This window comes from Emys orbicularis, chromosome 5, assembly GCF_028017835.1.
Source record: "Emys orbicularis isolate rEmyOrb1 chromosome 5, rEmyOrb1.hap1, whole genome shotgun sequence".
Classification (NCBI taxonomy): Eukaryota; Metazoa; Chordata; order Testudines; family Emydidae; genus Emys; species Emys orbicularis.
In genome coordinates this window covers 56,408,882-56,426,326 of record NC_088687.1, presented here as the reverse complement: position 1 = coordinate 56,426,326, position 17,445 = coordinate 56,408,882, and the positions used below count along the sequence as shown (strand labels likewise).

The following is a 17,445-nucleotide window of genomic DNA, read 5'->3' as shown; positions in this document are numbered from 1 at the left end:
CCTGATTTTCAAAGGTGCTAAGCACCCACCGCTAAAGTCATTGGGCGCTGTGCAGGCTCAGCATCTCTGAAAATCAGGCCCTAGTTGTCTCCAGCTGGGCACCGAAAACCAAGCCACCCTGTAATACTGGCCATTGATAGGAATTTGAGCTTTAGCCCCTTTGTGCCTCAGTTTCCCCAGCTATTCAGTGAGGATAATGGCACTTACGCAGCTTTCCTCTGAAAGGTACTGTATAAGTGCAAAGTATTAAACTAGCATCTACATTTTCATGCCACTAAAGTGGTTACCATTAAAAAGGTGCCGGTTTCAGTGTGAAAACAGATCGTATTACCTTGATCTTACGGGTGTTACCTATTCTAGGCATTAATACATACCAGTAATAATATGTAGCATGAGAAAAACTTGTCAAGCTGTAGTAACCCTGATTTCAGATAATACATGTCATAATATAAAGACAGCTATTGTTTAGATGACAGAAATAGCTGAAGCTGTGAATAGAGGCTAGGAGACACTGTACGTTGTGTTATATCTTCCTATAGTGCAAAGTACCCCCAGTGCAGGCTTCATGCTTTTTGGCTGGGACTCAGAGGACATTGCTTACCTCCACAAGCCACCCTGATTTGCTAAAAGCTGCTAAATTACTGCTAGTTTGAAACAGTCTTGTGATGTTTGATCTCTTACTCTAAACAACAGGGTGACTGCTTAAGCCCATTTTAACTTTAACCTTTTCCCTGATCTGGATCTTAAGACTCCATCCCCTCCCCATTAAAAATTAAGGCCAGTTTGTCACATTGGCAGCGGGGGGAGGATCGCAGGAGAGAGAGAAGAAAGATTACATTTTAAACTGCTATGTCCATGTCAAAATTTTGCTTTGATAATAATTAAAAACAGATGTTTTAACATCTGAAGTTCCATTTGCTTCCCCCCGACACACACACTCTACCCCCCAATGCACATATCCCTTTGACTTGGGATTTTTGGGGATTTTTTTTTAAACTTGCTTTATAGTAAGTTTCAGATATGTTTCTACTTTATTTTAGTTAAAAGAAAAGATACTATGAGGGTCACCCCCACAGATTCACAGATTGGCTACATACAGTACAGTTTTTGGACTAGTGTGAAGCTAAACTGCTAGAATGAATACTGAGGTTCTTAAACTGAACTACCCCAGTCACAGAGGGGAAAATCAGAAACCTTCAGGAAATGTAATACTTTCTCACTCTTAAAAGCACATTTTCAAAGCATGCCCTCCACTTGTGAGGACAAAAAATGCACATACATGCCTCTGCACACACTCTAACCTGCATGCACATGTTCAGTTATTTAATACCTGTGTGCTCACAAGTGTTGGAATTTATACTTGCAAACTCTATTGGTGTCAATGGGCTTTGCAGGTGCAGTTTGTGACACTTGTTTCTATGTAGGTGTTAAGAGCATTGAAAGTGGGCATACAGGTGGTAGAAGGTGACCAGCTGTGTGTGCCTGCAGAGTGCAGGTACATGTCCCCATATTTACATGTGCACAAATGAGGCTCTTTGGAAAAAGCTCTTTGGAAAATTTACCCTGTATTCATTCTGTTCCCCTCTTTCTCTCTCCCTGTGTTTAGAACCTGCTTTATACTTTGGTGACACTGAATATCGGGTGGATGAAAGTGCTGGTTACGTTGAAGTTCGTGTCTGGAGAACTGGAACAGATCTCTCCAAACCGGCCTCCGTCACTGCACGTTCCAGGAAAACTGAGCCAGTATCAGCGGAGGGTGAGTAGCTTTGAACAACATTTTTTTTTATTTGAGATTTCTCTCTGATCTGTACTCACTTGGGGTGCTATCAGGGTTTATTCTTGACACTCCTCTGATTCAATGTGTGTGAGGCTATTGGCAGGGTTATTGAAGTGTGGAGTCTGGTGTTTTCAGCAGGCAGATAATACCCAGTTTTATGTCTGACTCAGACAGTGCAGATGATTTCATTCACCAACATCTGGTAGAGTCTGGGGCATGAATGTTAATAAGATGACTATAGCTCAATCCACACAAGACTGAAGTGATGAGGATAGGCTGGGGGAAGCAACTAGAACAGATGGCACAGACAATACTGTCCCCTTTGAGTATGTTCCTCTGCCATTGGTCACCTGAGTTTGCAACTTAGGGGCGTTGTTAGGCCTCCAGTTGCTTTAGATGATCATAAGATACAGTGGCCAGGATGGCTTTATTCATGCTGCATCTAGTAAAGAGTTTATAACCTCTTCTGTGGGATGCAGACCTCACTGCTGTTATCAATGTTTTTGTCACCTCGTAATAAGATTACTGCAATGAGCTCTGCATGGGGCAGAATGCCAATGTCCACTCCTTACCTGGTGTATTTCACCAGGATCACATGTCACCAGTGTGCTGTGATCTGTGCTGGCTGCCTGTTGGTTCATGAGTGGAATTCAAGGTGTAATTATTTTTTTAACCTATAAAGCCCTAACTGGGTTGGGCTCGGTCTACCTTAGAGACTACCTCTTTTCCCATTTAATATTGCTACAGCTGCAGAGAACAGAGGGTATACAAGCTAGATCTCCCTCAGTTATTAGAGAGGAAACTGCTGGCACTGCATTTTCCATGAGAGCCCTGGGACCTTCCCTTCCTCACTTTGATCCAAAGTAGCCCAGACCTGTTGACTGCATCTGCAAAATAGCTCATCTCTCGGCCAGGTTGTAAAGACAATCTCTTTGAGGGATTTTGGGAGCATTTGGGTAGGATGGAGTTTTGCTGGGATGCTGTTTGTCTGAATTTAATTAAGCAGCCAGTAACATAAAGAGCAGTTGTGGTAACTGCTAGGTATTGGGAAGCAAACAGCAAACAGGATAATTTGTTCCTCCTCATTGGTGATATGCTGGCAAAAGACAAATAATGCTTCCGTGACCTTCCCATTAATCAAGTTGAAAGCAGTCTTTTTCTTTTTTTAATAAGTGTGTGATAAATGGTCAGTGCTGTTGCCAAAATAACAAGTAATAAAGGGCTTAAATAGGTATAAGTGGCGTTTAATTAAATAGCTTATGATATCCATACAGGGAAATAGGAAAAATGAGGGTTTGGATGGAACTACTGTAACAGCGTTGCAAAAACACCCCCCTGAGCGCAGCAAGTTGTAGCACTGTAAAGCACCAGTGTAAACAGTGCACCAGCGTGCGCCGCGACCACACAAGGCATGTTAAAGTGCTGTCGTGGCCGCACTTTAGCGTTGCCAGTGTAGACTAGCCCTGAGTCAGGGAAGTAATTAGACAACCACACACGTTGTGTGGTAAATATTAAGGCTCTTTGTTAGTTCAGGAAGAAATGGAGGCTTTTTTTGCTATTGGATTCCTGTAGGGTTCTGTGCTGGCTACAAAGCAATTTAATAATGTTGTACTCAGGATGTTACATGTCTGATGTGAGGAGGCACTTCAGTTATAACCCCTTATTTTCAGGCATTTACTGTTTCTGAAAAAAATATTTTTTTCCTCTGAAATTTCTCATACTTTCCAAATATTTGTAAAGTTTGATGAAATTCCATTTGGATCTATGTGAGATAACCAAATATTTCCTGCTTGGGTAAGAAACTTTTCAAACACATTTTTATACTCAAATAATTTTATAAATCAAAATAACATTTTATAAAGCTCAGAATTGGTGAGGACTAAGTTCTTAATGAGAAGTAGTGCCTATAACATGTTTGAAGAACTGTGAGAGTTGCAGTGACACACTATTTTCTACTGTTGGAGTGTCTCACGATGTGGCGGTCCACATATACATGTGAAGGTAAAGAAAAGTTAAGAGAGCTAAACATGTAAGTCAAATTCTGCCAAGATTTACATCTGACAACCCACTATCTTCAGAGTTTGCCGAAAAGATAGCCGAGGCAAGAAATGATAGCAGCGTATAAATAATAATGTTCAATCTGCTGTGGGGAGAAAGGAAAATGATTGCTCTCATTGATCAAAGGTGATAAATAGTGCATTTAAGGTGCAGTGAAGGAGAAAAGTTTGGAATAAATAGAGCAAAGAGCTGTGGAATCAGAATAAAATCAGTTTGGTTATGGGACGTGCTTGGCAGGGAAGCAGTGGAGTTACCATCTATGAAAATCTTCCAGTCAAGACTTTATTTTACCTCTTCTGTGAATAGCGAATATTCATCCCCAGAGGATGTTAATCCAGCACTTTTCACCAGTATTGAAGTTACTGTAAAAAAAAAATTATATCTATCTATCTAATAGATAGATAGATAGATAGATATAGATATATATAGAAAGTCAACAATGATGAGATCCTGAGGTAAGGATGTTTTGGGGATACAGTGATCCTGGCATTGTTCTGGAGATGGGTTTCACCAGCCCCTTCCAGCCCAAGTGATTGTGTGGAATTACTGTAGGTCTGTTCCTTTATTTTTAAAAAGCTAACCTGTGAAGTAATACTTCAGAAACTGCTTCTGATCACTGAGTAATTCTATTTCACGATTAAGAGCAAATACGGTCCATGTGCATGATGCTCAATGTATTGGCCAAATTGTTATTTTAAAACAGTATGAACTATGGGCCTGATTCTCATTTACAGCAAGGCAACTTTATACCATTCTGGCAGTGTAAAGAGACACATTTCTAGTCCTTTTGCACTGCCAGAGTGAAGTAAAGTGGCCTTAGGGCTTGCTACACAGGATGTTACTGCATGGTAAGCCAGGCTGTGAATCTACAGCACACCAACTGGCCATGCAATAACATTCGGTGTGGACATTGCTACAGCACAGTGCAAGTCCTGGAGTGCAGCTGGGAGTACTGTAGTAAGACAATCTGCCCTCCACGACTTTCAGTGCACTGTAGCTGTGTCCATACAGGATGTTACTGCACGTCAAGCTAGTGCGCTGTAGATTCACACCCTGGCTTGCCACACAGTAACTTGCTGGGTAGACCAGTCTTTCGTGCAAATGAGGATCAGGACCTTTATGTTTGTTTTTGCTTTTTATGCTCGTTGTTCTTTTTTTAACTTACAGGTGACAAAAATCCAAAATAAATACTCTTCAGAAAAATAAGGCACAGATTGTCTTGATTTTGTGAACATATTCCACAAGTAAATGGTAAAACCTTAATAAATGGCAATGAGTGGCCATGTACTTTTTGCTTCCCAAACAGCTGGAATTGATTACGTGGGCGTCAGCCGGAATCTGGACTTTGCTCCTGGAGTCAAGATGCAGGTGTTCCGAGTGACTATCCTCGATGACCTGGGGCAGCCTGTTCTGGAGGGTCCAGAGAAGTTTGAGCTGGTTCTCCGTATGCCCATGAACGCAGTGCTTGGGGTGCCTAGCAAAACTACCATCTTCATCAATGACAGCATTACTGACTGTAAGTGTAAAGCAAGAAGCTTTTTTTAATTTTTAGTACTTAAAGTGCACACACAAGATCCAGGAAATCTTCTGGCAATAGTGTTAGCTGTTACATGTATAATTGTGTACTGCCGTTCATTATAGTGAAATTCTGCCTTAGCTGACATGATGGAAAATGGACGCTATGCACAAGCTGGAGTAAGTCTGTCGTCCATACTCCAGCCTGTTCAGTGGGTCACTATGTGTTTGAAGATGGTGTTTTTGGACAAGTATATATGGCTCACGTTGCCCTTCTAGAGTTACATGTAAGTTCATTCACCGGGGCCTGCTGCACTTGGGTGAATTTCCTCATTAAATGAATGTTCATGTCAATGGTACTGAGGGCTTCAGTACGAAACTGTAAAAGTGGTGAGTTATCCAGCTACAGTGTTGGTATAAGAGTTTGGACCGCAAAATTCAAAGGAGGTTTCGCATGTGATTGTACAAATCTTGATGCTCAAAGGCAGCTTTATCAAACGACATGTAGTGCCTCTTTTGTTGAGGAGTAAGACTACTTCACTGACTTGCATTGCTTACAATGAGATAACAAATGGAAAATCCATACATTATTTAATAATCAGCACAATGCCTTTCAGAGCACTTGGCTATTTGATAATACCCCCTGGGGTCTCAAGTTTCTGCAGATTAACACCATTGTAATAAATAAATGAAGTTAAATAGTTCTAGGCCAGTTTGGTCTCCAAACATGCTCTTCAAAGTTTAGTTCCAATCTCACGCTGTGTGAAATTTGCAACCACCAGGCCCAACCCTGTACCTTTTTGAAGCTTTGACACTGACTTCAGAGGGAGCAGGATTGTGCCGCTCAATCCCTTTTACATTAATTCCATTCCTAAATCTCAGACTGGAAAAGACTCCTTATACTTACCAAAAATAATCTCATCATTCAGAAACAGATTAGATCAAACTACACCAAATTCTCAGCTGCTGGGTTGGTTTGGGGTTGTTGTTTTTTTGGAAGAAAGGCAGTGAGGTCAGTAGAGTCTAAGGGCTCGTCTAGAAGGTGTGTTACTTCACACCAGAGGAGTGTACATTCTAGTGTGCACTAGTGTGTCATGCACTGACTGACCCATGTGGAGCTTGCTAGTGTGTACTAGAAATTCCCTAGTCAAGTGAGCATCAATATAGTAGTGTTTGAAATAGACTATATTAATGTGCACCAGGGAACTTCTAGTGCACTCCAGCAAGGTCCATATGGGCCAGTTAGTGCACTGCATGCTAATGTGGACTAATGTTTACACAGCTTTGGTGCAGACTAGTGTGCTGTGTAGACAGCAGGATTAGATGAGCAGGATAAGGATAAGCTGAGTCAATACAGATTGAAAGTGTTTTAATTCTTCTGGAGTTAAAATCTGTATTATTTTAAAAGCACTTGTTGAGCTGAACCCCTTTTGATTGCTGTAGACGGCCATGAGGAGAAATGGGTCCATGTCCTATATTTCTCTTCCAGAATGTAACCAGCATCCTCTGTCCATATGCCATGGGCATTCTTATCATGAGGACTTGACAATGAAATGTGTAAAATCTTCTGTTTTCAGTACCCAAAGTCCAGTTCAAGAAACCATGGTACACAGTGAATGAAAAAGATGGACAGTTAGTGGCTGTCATTTATCGTAGTGGTGATATTAACCATAAATCTACCGTCCGTTGCTACACTCGCCAAGGTTCTGCTCAAGTCATGATGGACTACGAGGAGCGACCAAACACAGATGACTCTGTAGTGGTGTTTCTCCCAGGTAAAATCTCTCCTGTGAGAACTGGAGATCCTCAGAAGGAATAGTTACTCTCAGTGCTTTTGAGGAAAAGACTCATCTGCTGATGAATAAAAGCTGGGCGCCTAGGACATTTTGGGCAGAATCTCAATATAAATAATGCCAACTGGCTATTAAGTCACATGCTGCAGCAGCACAGGCTTTCAGCAAAGAGCTCTGTATCCACAGTTTCAGTCTTCAGCATTTTCAAATATTTTATATCCAAAAATGGGGAAGGAAGGGAAATCAAACTACCTAAGTGAGTTGCCCCTGCTGTCCTTCTGAAGCAGAGTACGTATACTGAAAACATGAGAGTAAGAGAGATCTGATGCTTTCAATGGGAGCACAGCAGCGATTATTGGCAAGGAGCTCTCTTCAGGGCTGCACCCAAACACTACAGAACCGGTCCATGAGGATCCCGGATTCATCTTTTTTTTTTTTTTTTTTTTTTTTAAAGACACACTTAATTTTCCAATAAAATGAGTTTTACCTGGTCAATGATCTCCTTCACTGCTTGTGACTATGGCTTTCTGTCCTAGTTCTCAGTGGAAAGACTAGGTCTGACATCTTTTTGTCTCTCAAAGTACATTTTAACACTGATGAAAGGTGTTTAATGGGAATTAACAGCCCTGGAGACAGAATTTTCTATTGACCAAAGAGCTTTTTTTATGCTGCCCCACAAATACCTCAATCCTAACCATCCTTCCAAGGGTAAGAAGGAGGCTCAGTCTATGTGATCACTCAACCCTTGGTCTCTCAACTGAGTGCTCCTGAGGACACCCATTAGTGCCAGTTGTGATACTGGAAGGTATGAAAACCATACCGAAAATATGCTGAGTGATATCAAATAGAACTAGCAGAAAGGTCTGAGTTACCCTATCCTAGAACTACATTGTTTGCTTCCACTCTCTTGAGATTAGTTGTTTTTGTTTTTTAAATTAGGTGCATTTGGTTTTTATCCTGGGTCTTTTGTGCTGCAATTGGGTTGTAAGCACATGTGAGGGTGATCATAATGCCTGTTTTATCCCTTCTCTGCAGGAGAGATTGAGAAGCCCTGTGTGGTAATACTGGAGGATGATGCAATTTATGAAGAAGAGGAAGAATTCAGACTAGTGCTTGGAACACCAAAAAGTACCTCAGCGCTTGGTGCCTCCATTGGGGAGCAAAAAGAGACCCTGATCAAGATTAAGGATGAAGAAGACAGTGAGTTTTTAAGCATCTTTGTGTTTATTGTTAAATATACAAATTCAAAGAAGTACCACAGCATTAGCTGCAAGCTGGAATATAGGACTTGTTATTCTGGATCAGACTATTGGTCCATCTAGTCCAGTATCCCATCGCCAACGGAGGCCTGTACCAGATGCTTCAAAGGAAGGGACAAGAAACCCTCTAGTTGACATTTATTGAATAACCCACCCCTAGGGGAAGTTTCCTGCTAATCCCAATAGTTTAGAAGTTGGCTTACACGTGAAGCAAGAAGTTTAATCCCTTCAAAGCATCTTGTTGTTTATTGTTATGTATTTACTGTTATAACTCTGAATACTCTCGCTACCCTTATAAACGTCTAACCCATTTTTGTTTCCTGCTACGTTTCTGATATCGACGTTGTAGCAATGAGTTCCACAGGCTACTTGTGCATTGTATGAAGTATTTCCTGCTTATTGGTTTTGAATTTAACACCTTTCAATTTCACTGAATTTCCCTCTGTTCTTGTGTAATGATACATGGTGAATAGCAATTCTTCTTTGAGTGCTGGTCCCTCCCTATGTGTAGGTATGCATGCGCTCCATGCTCCCAGAGCCAGAGAATTTTGAAAGCAGTGTCTGTTGGTCCACACATGTGCCCTGGATCACTTTGTGCCTCCAACTAAGGAGATCAAGGGCAGTGTGAATTGACCACCTTTCCAGTTCCTTTTCACCACCGCATGGTCTGGGTTGGAACCTCCAGAGTCCAAAGCTTCAGCTTTATTTTTTTTATCTGTGAACGTATATTTAAATATCTGAAAATAGTTTTTAGAAGTTGGAGAGTTTTAAAGTTTTATCTGATAGATTTTAGTGTTAGCCTCCCTGACCTGGGGAGCACCCCCCAACTTGTACCCTGTTTGGGTACTGGACTATGCTCAGTACTCCGACCTTCAAAATTTGTGCTTCCTGCCTGCGATCCTTCTCAATCAGTGATGACAACCAACACTGCCTGTGCTGCTTCAGGGAAGCCCACGTTATGACAAGCTGCAGTACCTGCTGTTCGTTCCTCAGTCGTACCTGGGAAGCACTCGGAGCTGTAGGAAGCACCTAATGGACAGGGCCATGAGGCCGCAGTTGGACCCAGGCCGAGGGACCCCCACTGTGCATCGGCCTGACTCAGCAAGGAGTGCATCTCCTACCACAAGGTCCAACTCAGAAGCGAGGGAGTCTATCTCCACAGGGTCTTGTCGGGAAAGCAGGGAGCATTCTCATAAACATGAGAGCAAATCCTCCTTGAAATCCACTTCAAATAAGTCAGATACAGCCCTTCCTAAGATGAGCAAGTCTCTAAGCTCAGCCCAAGAGAACTTAGGATGGACTAAGTCTCAGAGGCATGACAAGAAAGCCCACAAGTCTAGGGCTCCATCAACACCGGATCACAACCCGGCAGCACTGATGCCTCTGGTACCTCCCAAACACAAACTCTGGGATCTGCCAGCACCAATGAAGACCGATCACCAAGAGCATTGGTTACCCATGGTACCATCTTTGTCTTCTATTGTCTGCTATTCCATTGGATCCCTCCCTTTTGAGAGAAGTTCTGACTCCAACAGGAGAGTTGACCTTTGGGAGGGGTCTGTCTCCCACTCCATCTTTTGGCTACAATTTCCCTCTGGTGGCACCATTTGTACCGCTGTTGGATCTGGAATTGGCTTTCTCCTCATCAGAAGATTCTGAGCTGTCCTATGAATCATTACTACCTCCTCCAAAGACACACCTTCCTGGATAGAAGGCCTGCACTAGCTTGGGACCAATCTCCACCTCATCATCTGCCTCAAAACTATTGCTACACTGTGCCATGGAGACCTCCACAACCCCACTTTGATCCATCCTATTGGCCATACTGAGGCCTGGGGGACCAGTACTATCCCTCAGAGTTGGTCCAGTCTGCTAGGGAAGTCACCCCTTCCCTTCTCTTGGAGAAGGCAACTGGACCTGTCCCCTGATCCAGCTGAGGAGAAGTATGCACCAGATCCAGAGGTTCCACCAGAACAAACCAGATGAAGCAGTGACTCCAATGTCTCCATCCCCCCCATGATGTTGAATTTTGCATTCGAACAATAAATGTACCCCTTGGGGAAAAAATGAAATACTGACACTGGTGGGAGCTTTGTTGATGCACTGACTGGTGAGTTGGCATGCTAGTTTATATGAGAGTAGGGAAGCTGAGACAGCATCAGGGTCTGACACTGGGTTTGAGAAGATCCTGTGTGACCTGTGGTTGCTTTTTGGGGGGGGGGAATATCCTCGTTTGATCTCTGAATCAATAGAATATAGTGGCAGACAGGAGCTGTCTGGTTATATTGTTAACCTCTAACAAAGTATAGGTAAACACAGACCAATACAATCACTATCTTCTTCCAATTCTCTAACAATGCAAGTCTACATTTCAACGCGCTGGTCTGTCTAACATGGCTTTGTTGACTATTTATAAGGAATAGCCCCAATTACAATTTACATACTTTTCTAATATGTCTTTAAAGGTTGAATTTAGGTCATTTAACCTGCAAGTTGCTTAACCCTTTCGGTCTCAGAGTCACACTCTTTTCAGGGCCGGCTCCAGGCACCAGCCGACCGAGCACGTGCTTGGGGCAGGGCGGCGCTCGATTTTTTTTTTTTTTTTTTTGATTCGGCGGCGTGGCGCTCGGGGCGGGGGCTTCGGGCGGCGTGGCGCTCGGGGCGGGGGCTTCGGGCGGCGCGGTGCTCGGAGGGGGGGCGGGGGCTTCGGGCGGCGCGGTGCTCGGAGGGGGGCGGGGGCTTCGGGCGGCGTGGTGCTCGGGGGGGGAGGCGGGGGCTTCGGGCGGCGTGGTGCTTGGGGGGTGGGGCTTCGGGCGGCGTGGTGCTTGGGGGGCGGGGTCTTGGGAGGGCGGGGGCTGGCGCAGTGCGGCGCTCGGAGGGGGGTGGGGGCTTCGGGCGGCGCGGCGCTTGGAGGGGGCGGGGCTTCGGGTGGCATGGTGCTGGGGGGCGGGCATTTCGGCGGCGCTCGCGGGGGGGGTGGTACAGCAGGGCGGCTCTCTTCTTTTTTGCCTGGGGCAGCAAAAAAGTTAGAGCTGGCCCTGACGCTTTTACACAGTCCTATATATGTACACTCTTGGATAAGAAAGTACAGTGGCCTTATCACAGCCTACTGCATATATTCAAGTTGGATAAACAGGTTTTTTTACAAATAACCATTTATTTTTCTTTGTGTTTCTTGAATGAAAACCACAATACTATGTCCTTGCCCTCAAAGGAAACGTGCACAACACCTTCAAAAGACAAACCTGGGAGCTTAAATTCCTAACTCTGCTAGACACCAAAAATAATAGAGTTAATAAGGATACTGGTTTTATGTCTCTCTACAACCATTTATAACCCACTAACCACCCTCCCTTGTTCCTATGGCTACAGGTGTTAATGGCCCTCTTCATTTTGAATGGTACCTTATAATGTGTGTTAACGCTTATGCTTACCAATCCTTCCACCTACCATTTAGCTGTGACCTCTGAGTACCTGTCCCAGAGCTGAAGAAGAGCTCTGTGTAAGCTCAAAAGGTTGTCTCTGGGCAGGTCTACACTACAGCAGGGATCGATGCTCTGAGATCGATCCACCGGCGGTTGATTTAGCGGGTCTAGTGAAGACCTGCCAAATCGACAGCAGATTGCTCTCCGGTTGACCCCGTCTTCTACCCCCGACGAGAAGAGTAAGTTAAGTCGACGGGAGAGTTTCTCCCATTGACCCCCCCGCAGAGTAGACCCTATGGTAATTCGACCTAAGGTACGTTGACTCCAGCTACGTAGCATAGGTCAACTTACTGCGGTAGTGTAGACATAACCTAAGTCTCTTTCATCAACAGAAGTTGGTCCAATAAAAGCTATTACCTCACCCACTTTGTCTCAACCACAGTACTAGTCATTCTCTTTTTAAGAAAAGATACAAAACAGCCAGCCCATTTGTTTGACTTTCCGGGTTAATTTGGCCCATTTTTCTCGTCTAAGCTGTCTATTGGCAGTCCATTAATGACTTTTGCATTTGATCCAAATGGGAAAGAGTGACTTTTTTTCCAATTCCCTTACAGAACCAGTGATTAAGTTCTCCAAAATCAAACACAGCATTCAGGAGCCTCGGGAGCCTGGAGAGGTTGCAGTTATAAAAATCCCCATTTTACGTCTGGGTGACAGCTCAAAAGTTTCTGTTGTGCGAATCCACACGAAAGATGGCTCTGCCACCTCTGGGGAAGACTATAATCCAATGTCTGATGGTAAGGATTGTCGTGGAATTATTGAATTGCCACTTCAGGAAGTTATCGTGCAAATGAATGAAGTATAGCAAGCAGCAACATTATTGGCTTTACATATAATTCCCTAATTCTTTTTAAAAAATGACTCTAGCAATTCATGTGTCTCGTATCAGATGAAAGTAGACTCAAGTATACTTAGGCTCAGTCATTCAGCAGGACCACTTCAACAGTTTAATGAGCTCATATATTTTATAGCCTACTCTGAATGTTTGGAACCAACAGAAAAGCCGAAGTGTTCTATTCCAACATAATGTGTCATTTGAACATCCACGATAGAGAGAACAGTGATTCTGCTATTGATTAGGAAAAGAGGTTAATTTGTTTGTCTCTAAACCAGACGTTGAATTCAAAGAAGGAGAAGCTGAACATATTGTTGAAGTCGAGGTCTTATACGATGGAGTGAGAGAAATGAGAGAAGCATTTACAGTCCACTTGAAACCAGATGAAAATATGGTGGCTGAAACACCGGTAACGATGTTTGCTTGTTTTTAATTTCGCTATGTTTGTTTGGTTTGGTTTGTATGCTTGTTTTTTAAACCCAGTCAATGTTTTAAATATCCCTTTATTCATTAATAACAGATACTTTTTTGAGTTAGATTGCAAGTTTTTCAAAATAAATTTCCCTGTGATGATATGCAGTAATTGTAGGGATATTTTGTGAAATATAGCCCTCCCGATTTTCAAAGGCCTCCCCCTTCCTACATTCTTTCCCCTCAGGCTACATCTAAACTTAGGGCAGTGTGTAGAGTACAGACACTGCATGCCCAGCTAACATGGGTATAAAGAGCAGTATAGAAGGTGAGGCATGGCTTATGTGAGTAGAGTGCCCTACACACCTGAACTCCCAACGTATATACCCTACACAGCTCTCTACATGTCCAAGCAGTGCCTCCCATATCTAACTGCTATTTTTAGCAATGTCCTTCTGCCTTTCCCTGCCATAGTGAAGGGTTCTGGGGGTGGGAAAAGACTCCAGCAACAAAGAGCTGCTGGAGCCTTTCCTCGCTGCCTGACCCTTTCCCTGCTGCCTCCCCCCAACAGAGCCTTTCACTGCTGCATGTATCTACACATGTAGTTCCTGTGCTCTACATGCTGCCTTCAGTGTAGCTGTAGCCTCAGATTTTCAGTGTGCCTATTTAGTTGCTTAAATAGCCAACACATGCATGACAGTCCGGTGTTCATGCTTACACGTGGTCAGCTAGGTCCCTAACTGGCTGTGCAGATGCACATGAATTAGATACAAATGCATATATCAAACTTAGAAAATTGGCCCCGGAAACAGTGAATTCCATGGCCCCGGAAATCCCTTCAGCCATCAGACTCTTTGTAAAGGACAAACTGCATGGTATGGAGGGCTCTGGATGCAACAGACACAGTGCTGTTCTGCAGTGCTGACCGGGAGTTTTGGGGGGTCCTGAGCAGTGTTCCATATCCCTCGGCACTGCAGAGTAGGGCTCCATAAAGACTCCTTCTGAATCTCCATGGGCAGAGATTTGGGGATGGGGCTGAGGTGGGTCTGGGACAAACAGGGTAATGATGTGGAGCCACCGGCCATTCCTTTCTACTCCATGGAAGTGCAGAAGGGAAGCACCGTGAGTGTGGGGGCTATTGCAACCCAAAGGGTCCTGGTTCCTTGGACTGTATTCTAGAGACTGGATTTGGCTTCAGCTCTTTTTACAGCTTCTTGTTTTGCAACTATATTGTGACACTTCCTGGGGCTACCTGAGGTTATGAGGCATCTCACCACCACCCGCCCTTAGTGCGAGGAAGTCTTGACTGTGCCTGCTGTGGATCAGCTCCCTGAAACCACCAGCCTTTGGCAACACGCACTGCCTTGCAGGCCTCACTCTCTCCGTACAGGTTAGCGACAGGCACACACCAACTCCTGAGTCCTCAGAGCATTCCCTGTTGTGTCCAGCCCCTTGTCCACTGAATGCTCACAGAATTACTAGCTTACTGTTCTCAATACACCACAGCTTACCTTAGAACACTGCTCTGCTGAACACTCAGCACTTTAGATACATTTATAGTGAAAACAAGACTAAGTTAATTATCAAGGGCAGAGATTCGAGAGATAATGAGTAAGAATATTGGAAACAAATGGTTATATAGCAAACAAAATCATAACATGCTTCCTAGAGACTAAGCTTAACTAACAAGCTATGCTTCTGTCTAAATGAGCTTATCTCACCCAAAGTTCTCTCCAGCATTTTCAGCCATGTCTGGTTGAGATCCCTTTTTTTCATGAAGCAAATTTGCTGTCCATTTACTGACTAGGTGAAGGATGCCAGGGTGTGTCTTTGAACCCCTAAATATATCAGCACAGCCCTTGGAGGTGCACCTCAAACCTGGGTTCCCTCTTCCCGCTGTTTACCGCTTCCTGTTTCTTTCCTCTGTTTGAAGATTTCACAATCCCTCTTTAGTATTCAGTTCAGACTGGTGAGAGGAGACGTATTGTGAACCATACAATACTTAATTTATATGTAAACAGACAGATACATAAACATTTCTTGCCTGAAAGAAGACCTTTTTTTCACTTTGCTGGTGACCAGTCCCTAGACACAGACCTTAAGAACATAATTTTCAATATATAGACATAACTCCTTCCACAACATCTGTACCCTCATTTTGCAGTGATATTGATGCCCAGTATGACACAAGCTTTCATTAGAGACCTCACAGGACACTCTTTTGGGAACTAGAATGTAAATACCAGGCCCTGGGGATTCCTGTAACCTTTATGTACCTCTTGTGCCCTTTGCCAATTGGCATCAAGAGATATCTGGGTAATGTGTATATATAACAGTGTGTGCATGTATCGCAATAGATACTACAATCCTAGGATACATTATACCATTCCTATCCTGATACCAAGGTAAACTCAAAGTAGGCCAAGATTTTAAAAACCGGGAGCCTAAAATTAGGTATTAAATCTGTATTTAGGCGCCTAAATAAGCAGCCAGATTTTCAAAAGTGTTGAGCACCCAGAAGCACTATTGAAATCAATTGAAGCATCAGGTACTAAACACCTCTGAAAATCAGGCTGAATTCATTTAGGAACCCAAATGTGGATTTAGGAGCCAAACATTAACCACCCATTATAAAAAATCTTGCCCCCAGGACCTTATACTTACTTTGATTCACGCACATGCAGCTGTTGGCATCAGTGGCATTTAGAATTAATCTTTACTCTTGCTCCCAATCATTATCTTTCCCTTCACAGGCACAGGGGCGGTGTGATATTGATTAATAGTTAATTGTGCGTGAACGGACCTTCTACAGATAGACTCAAAGCTTGTGGGGGGGGAGGTTAACATCAGACGATCCTTTTATAGGCAGGATCAATGGGCAACAGTTGAAGAAAACTCTGGGGGGGGAAAAAACCCGAATGAATTTCAGAGGCAGAAGTCCAGCTGCAGCACTGCTTTTTCCCCGTTTTCAGTTGCAGTAGTAACCTTTTCATTCTCACAATTCAGATGAACAAAGCCATTGTGTACATCGAAGAAATGGACAGCATTGCAGATGTGACTTTCCCAGCTGTGCCCCAGGTTGTATCGCTCCTGGTGTACGATGACACTTCTAAAAGCAAAGGGAACCCACATCCTCCTACTGGTTACCCTATTGTGTGTGTAACGGTATGAACTGTTCCTGCATGGTTTTGTCTAAATGATACTACTTACTAATGGCCTAAAAGGCATTTGGTGCTTTTCAGGCTGCAAACAGAGAAAAAAGTACTCCTGGATAAGATCTACAAGTAGCAGACAGTTACTATGTGCTACTGTTAGACCTGAGTGAGCTTGGGAAGCCCTGGCAATCATAGCCATGATTTAAAAAAACAAAAACCTCCAAGTGTGCACATGCTTGTTTAGTATATTCTACAGCAATGGCTCTGATGTTGTAGTAATTTACACGTGTTGTACAGTGTAGTGGTTTGAATGAATGCTATAGTATTTTTTTATAAGGGCAATCCTAGGAAGAACTTGCAGTCCACAGAAAATTAGTTTGTTACCTATACAGTTGGATCAAGCCTCCAGTGAAGTTTCTGCTTTCTTAAGGTCGTCTGCCAACATGGTAACAACAATGCAGCTATGTTGTTATACATAAAAATAATAATTATTAGTCCTTGACATAGTGGTTTACGGTTCAAAGTGCTGTACAGACATTGATTTAGTACACCTCTACCCCTATATAACGCGACCCGATATAACACGAATTCGGATATAACGCGGTAAAGCAGTGCTCCGGGGGAGTGGGGCTGAGCACTCCGGTGAATCAAAGCAAGTTCGATATAACATGGTTTCACCTATAACGCAGTAAGATTTTTTGGCTCCCGAGGACAGCGTTATATCGAGGTAGAGGTGTATTCTGCACAACGCCCCTGGGAAAAGGTGGGTAAGTAAAATCAAGGAAACTAAGATTGGAAGGTCACACAGAACCAGGATTAGAGCTCAAACCTTAATCATTCAGGCCCCACAACGCCACTGTGAGTTAGGTATGTAAAGGTGCATCTACACTTACAGTGGTGTGCAGAGTAGACACTGCGCACCCAGCTAGCGCAGGTATAAATAGCAGTGTAGATGGTGAGGCATGGCTTAGGCAAGTAAAGGGCCCTTCATGCCTGAACTCCCACCCTCCACAGCTCCAGACACACCCAAGCAGTGCCTCCCACGTCTACACTGCTATTTTTAGCGAAGTATCCTGTTGCTTCCCCCCCTGGCCAGAACCTTTTCCTTTTGCTTCCATCTTTCTGGAGCCTTTCACTGCTGCATGTAGCTACATACC

General features: G+C 43.6%; 1 protein-coding gene across 1 annotated transcript in view; it reads left to right on the top strand.

Moving 5' to 3' along the window:
• FREM3 (FRAS1 related extracellular matrix 3) overlaps window positions 1-17,445 on the top strand; it is a 113,675-nt gene that overhangs the window by 81,577 nt on the left and 14,653 nt on the right. The window contains exons 7-13 of the mRNA XM_065405346.1: window positions 1,607-1,756; window positions 5,142-5,351; window positions 6,928-7,125; window positions 8,179-8,343; window positions 12,442-12,624; window positions 13,001-13,131; window positions 16,140-16,298. Coding sequence (XP_065261418.1) covers window positions 1,607-1,756; window positions 5,142-5,351; window positions 6,928-7,125; window positions 8,179-8,343; window positions 12,442-12,624; window positions 13,001-13,131; window positions 16,140-16,298 — 1,196 coding nt within the window. The remainder of the gene's footprint in view (window positions 1-1,606; window positions 1,757-5,141; window positions 5,352-6,927; window positions 7,126-8,178; window positions 8,344-12,441; window positions 12,625-13,000; window positions 13,132-16,139; window positions 16,299-17,445) is intronic.